At 46.6% G+C, this 5,361-nt stretch overlaps 1 protein-coding gene across 1 annotated transcript in view; it reads left to right on the top strand.

The window, feature by feature from the left end:
- The first annotated feature begins 3,707 nt into the window (after positions 1-3,707).
- Positions 3,708-5,361, top strand: part of HEY1 (hes-related family bHLH transcription factor with YRPW motif 1) — a 4,938-nt gene continuing 3,284 nt past the window's right edge. The window contains exon 1 of the mRNA XM_010006484.1: positions 3,708-3,773. Coding sequence (XP_010004786.1) covers positions 3,708-3,773 — 66 coding nt within the window. The remainder of the gene's footprint in view (positions 3,774-5,361) is intronic.

Raw genomic sequence — 5,361 nt, 5'->3', positions numbered from 1 at the left:
TTGCAGAGCTTAGACAGTTACGTATCGAGATGCATGTGCTGCCTGTTTGGTTTTGTAACAAACACAAGGGATTCTTCTCTGGCTGCAGCAGCATGAATCAAAAGAGAGGCCTGGGTATGCATGGGAGGTTACTGCTATAGCTGTCCTGGCATGCTGCTTTCGTAGCTCCTGTTCCCACAAAACTGAAATCATTTGGAATAAAACTTTCAGGTGGGTGCTATTTTGAAAGGAAATGCTTTCTCCTGGAATAATTTTTCTCCTTTAAAAGCAGACAAAATGAAGGTTGCTCTGAGAACAGAGGATCCACACAGGGTGTTGGTTTTGCAACGCTATACTGACCAGCTCTGCAGGGTCCACAAGTCTTGGCTTTTCTGAAACCCATAGGAATGCTGCAGTTTTTAACTACTGGGAGCAAAATAAGGCAGCTCACTGAAAAACACCCTCAATATCAGCTATTTTGTAACTGTGTTTTCATAGCACTTCAAAATTGCTTCAAATCTCAAAACTAGCTGCTTTATGACCCCTCAGTTTGGAGAAAAAAACTCTCAGGTCTGATGCAGCTACACATGTAGATCATTCAGGGAATTAAAATTTCCCTAACAAACAGCAAGTTCAGTATCTAATTTTGTTCTGGCAAAATCAGAGTGGCACTTCTCTCCTGTTATTTATATCCTGGTATTCCCTAACGTAATGGAAGAGACAACTGATGGTAGGATTTTATTTTGATAGCCTGCAACATCCAAATACTGTGCTTGCCTGGAATAAAGTTTCATATTCAAACCAGTCAAGCTTAGTTTTTATTTTATCTAAAGCAGACAAATCAGGTGACTTTGCCATGATCTCCATGATGAAATCTCAGCCAAAGACCTGACCACCTTGTGGCAATTAAAAATCTCTGGCACTTTCTCACTCTTGTCACACATGCTAAACATCACTCACAGTTCATTTCTCTGTGATTGGGGGGTGTCTCATGCAGTGGTTGTTTCCCGGGGTCTAACTTTTGCTCAGGTGGCTGAGCTCTGTGGGACAGCAGGTGTCTAGTACATACTGTAGCAGGAAGGTGTGAGGTGAATGAATGTAAGTTATCATATGAGAGGAAAGAAAGAGATACTTTTCAAGGAGTCAGTGGTCACCACCTCAGATAGGTAACAACCACTGTTTTCATTGAACTTGTCTGTGCAATGATCATCAAAGCTTTTAACAGCTGGTACCTTCAAAAGCAGTCAGTTGTTGCTTTGATTTGCTTTATTCCAAACTGTACTTACCAACAGCTACAGGACATGCTCAACTTTAAATTTTATTTTTGCACAATGAAATTTAGTTCAAGTAAACTTGTTAGGCAAAATATTTTCTTTTTGCCAAAAAGTCATACTTTCAAATAACAGTTTGCATGGTGGAACAGGTCTGGGAGTTGTTTTCCATCCTATGCTTCCTAGAAAGAAAGAATAGCACACATATATTTTTCTCAAGGCTGCATCTTACTGGCAAAGAAAACCCGAAGTAAGTCTCTCTTTGGAGCAGGGACTTTCTCTTCATAGATCACTGTGCAACACAAAGGATGGTTTATGGTTTGAACACTGCTCTTAAAACACTGAAGCTGCAAAATTGCATAGGAAAAACAGCTAGTCAGGCTGTTCCTTGATGGACTGTGAGGGTTTTGACAGCAGGAAACCAGAGCAAGTTTCTGTATGATTATTCCTCAATTCAGTTATGAGAAAAGTTCTGTAGGAACAGAAGAAAACTATTCCGGCAAACTACAGAGGGGCTTGGTGGAAAATGTGTCAGAAAAAAGAAAAACATGGTTTTACTCTGTGGTATCTGTGGAAAACTATACTGTGTGAGACTGAGGAATGAACACAGGGATATAAATACACTGGTTGGATGGTCTCTGTAGGTGACACGTCTGTGGCCATTGTCCTCTCTAGTACTTGGCAGGGCTGATAGAAGCTGTCCTACCAATAACATGTTACTGAGTTTATTGTGTGATTTTACACACAAGGTACATTCTTACTCACATGGACAAGAAGTCATTTTCCTGCAATTAAGAGCAAAGGTGGCTGCAAATCAAACCATAATATTATACACAATGCCACATCAAGTCAGCCCCCTTTTGCATTTATTATGAGACAGCTATTAATTGCCATGACCTGGTGTCATTCCTCCTGTAGGGTCTTGGCCTCCTTCAGTGTACAGGACAGAGTATACTTAGGGAATGGAGGAAGGGATATCTAGTGGCAGAAGCTGCTATCTGTAAGACCCTTGGCCCAGAGGGAGGCTTGCATAAAAAGGGGAAGGCGGTCCAATTGGTTGGAAAGGAAACCAGGTGAAAAAATAGCCCATCTGCCTGTTCCTCCAACAATTGAAGGGCTGACTAAATATGAGGTAGCTTTGCCTGTCAGTGTCTTGAAGGTGCATTCAGAGATTAGCCTTGTACACAGTTATAGCCCAGGCCTGGTTTTGGAGATCTGCTGAAGTCTAAACAGGTAAATGCAAAGTCTATGGGCATTGCTTGGGGCCATGCAGATGAGAAATCTGCCTGTACTGCTGCTGTTAATGATATACTGGCATTGCTACTAGTCTTGCGTATTTACAGCTACACACTACTTCCAGAAAACGAGAGCTGAAACCTATGCTGCAGTAGAGATGCTGCAGCTGAGGTACTCTGCTCACACTAAGGACTTTGATGTAAGAATTATTCCTGTCTGTGGCCAACCTGAAGACAGGAAAGCCTTGACAACCTGGACATGACTGCAGGCGCATGTGAGTGTGAATGTACAATGTTCTGCAGCAGCGGCTGCTCCAGCACAAGGATGCCTGCCATCTGCACTGCAGAATGAGGCAAGGAGCAAGGTGAGCATGCTTAGAGAACACCCAAGCCTAACTTCTGAATGGGTTATCTGGCCCTTAGACACATGCAGACATGATTTTCAGCGTTCAGCTCCTGAGAAAACACCTTTACAGTCACAGTGCTGTTAACAGATCATGCAAGAAGTCTAGGAAACTCTTCTGTCGCTCCTGTTTGTTTCTCAAGTGCTTCCATTGGATCTGTGCTAACTAGTTTTGAACTGTGTCAGTGGCACAAACAATTGACACCTTCAGCCAGAATTCAATAAAGAAAAAGACAAGATTTGGAGCAGCAACCTCTTGCTGGCAGAGCTGATGCTGCAGCCTGACACATGCGGGAGGTGGGTGGGGGCCGCTGATGTGTTTGCCTGGCTGCAATGCGAGTGCCAGAGCCACTGGTTGAATTGGGCACGGTAACCATAGTAACGGCAAGTTTCCGGGACTCCGGGTGACAGGTTGACAGGATTACTCTTCAAAGCACTTGCTCCCTTGGGAGAGAAGACCTAAAGGAAGGGGATGGGAGTTAATTTAGCACACGCACTAGAGCAAGGGTCAGCAGTGGCAGGTCTCTGCTGGAGGGGAGCCTGCAGCAGCAACAAACAGCTCCCTGCCTGGGGGACTCCATCGAGTACCGACATCACTGTAGGAGGCAGTCGACAAAGCAAAACGGGGGGTGCACACGAGAAGTGACACCACTCCCTTCTGAGGGACAGTTGTGCCCAACAGTTCCTGAATGTTTCAAACCTGAGTTTGAAACCTGCTGCATGTTTGAAACCTGCTTTGCGTGATGACTTTTCCCTGTCCTGCCATTCCTGCGCACAGCGGCGGGATGGCCAGAGGCGGCTGTGGAGCCCGCGTCCGGAATGGTGGAGCTGCACCTGGAAGTGATGGGGAAGCGGGACGGGGGGAGGCAGCTGCTGCTGTGTATGGTAGGAAGGGGTGATGTGCAGCTGTGGGATGAAATGTTTGGATGCTGGGGAGACTGAGGCATGGGCATGGCTACAGTGAGAGGTGGGCAGGCAGAAGGCAAGAGGGTGCTGGCACTGTAGTGTGAAGCCAGAAAACGAAGGCACCATGGCCGTGTAGGGGACAGAAGGCTGCAAAGGTTCTTTGCCTCATTGATGTGAAGGTATCAATGGGGTCTGAAATTAAGCTCTTTTTAAAAGTGCCTTCCTCTTGTGCACTGCCTTTTTAATTACCTCGGACTTCGGTGAGCAAAAGTCTGCTCCCCTGTCTGCCCTTCTGGTGAGAGAGGTGCCTGGCAGTGCTGTCTCAACGTGTTGGTAACTTCTGCCTAATAAAACTGCCCTTTCAGCTGCAGTTAACAATTAGACCAACGCTGAGGAGTGGGCCCTGCCCAGTGCCAGAACAGCACAAGAGTAATTTAAAGCTGGTTTTGCTGTCTGCTCCTCCTAGTGCTGGACAGCAAGATCGAAACCACACACAGGCAAACACTTCTTGGCTTCCCATGGCAGCTGATAGCCAACTGCAATTGGTCTCTTTGAGCCTCAGCTACACTCCACCTGTAAGTCATTCCGAGAAGTAAATGTCTACAGAAGCTTCAAAAGCATCCCTAGAGGCAGCAGGAGTTGAGGATGAAAGCCAGCTCCAGGACTGGACTGCTGGGAACCTGGGTGGCCAGACCTCTGCTCACAAGCAACCAATGCTTTTCTTTTACAGTGTTCTTTTTTCCCTCATAGTGTGAAGAAGACACAAATATGGGAGAAGTCTGCTGTGTAGTCTGCAGGCCAAGAAGACGTCACAGCACCTTCCACTGACCTGGCTTTTGGTCCTGAAAAAGCAAGTGGTGCAGGCAGAGGCGCTTTACAAGAAAAATAAAGAGGCTGGAGAGATGGATGCAACTGCAGTGCTTGGCACAAGCTTAACTGTGGCACTGCAGAAAGGACAGGTTTATGAAAAATGTGGGAACAGAGTATTTCTACCATCTTCTGTCAGCTACTTAGAGATGGCTGTAGGATTGTTTCTGTCTTCTTAACTGCAGCTCTTCTTTTACTGCCTTTAGCCTGCTCCTTGCTTCCGTTTCCCTTCCCACCAGAGATGCTTTGCAAAAAACCATGGGCAACTGACTGAAATCTAGAGAGCAACTCTGTGCCAGGAACTTTTACCTAAACCAGGGGGAGGCTGAAAGCAACTATTCCAGGATCCTGAAACGGGCAAACCTGGGTTCATCAACTAACTCTTCACTGACGCACTGTGCACATCTTGGTTATCCTCCAGCCCCTTCAGTTGCGAAACACACCAAAAAATTAGCTTAGAAAAGAAGCCTTAGTTGAAAGGCTTCATGTAAATGAAAATTTAATTACTATGAAACCACCTCAAAGAGCACGCTCTCAGTTTGCCTCTCCCATGTTGCCGGTACCTCAGCCTGAGAAAGCCGGCAGAACGCAGAGACTCGTGCTGGGGAGCCCGGCAATCTGGGGGAGCAGGGCCCAGCTCAGTGCAAAGCGGCGCTCACGGCGGGCCCGGCGCCCCGCACGGCCCCGCACCCCGCCCGCC

The sequence above is a fragment of the Chaetura pelagica genome, unplaced genomic scaffold (assembly GCF_000747805.2).
Source record: "Chaetura pelagica isolate M959 unplaced genomic scaffold, ChaPel_1.0 scaffold76, whole genome shotgun sequence".
NCBI lineage: Eukaryota > Metazoa > Chordata > Aves > Apodiformes > Apodidae > Chaetura > Chaetura pelagica.
This window is presented reverse-complemented; position numbering and strand designations above follow the sequence as displayed.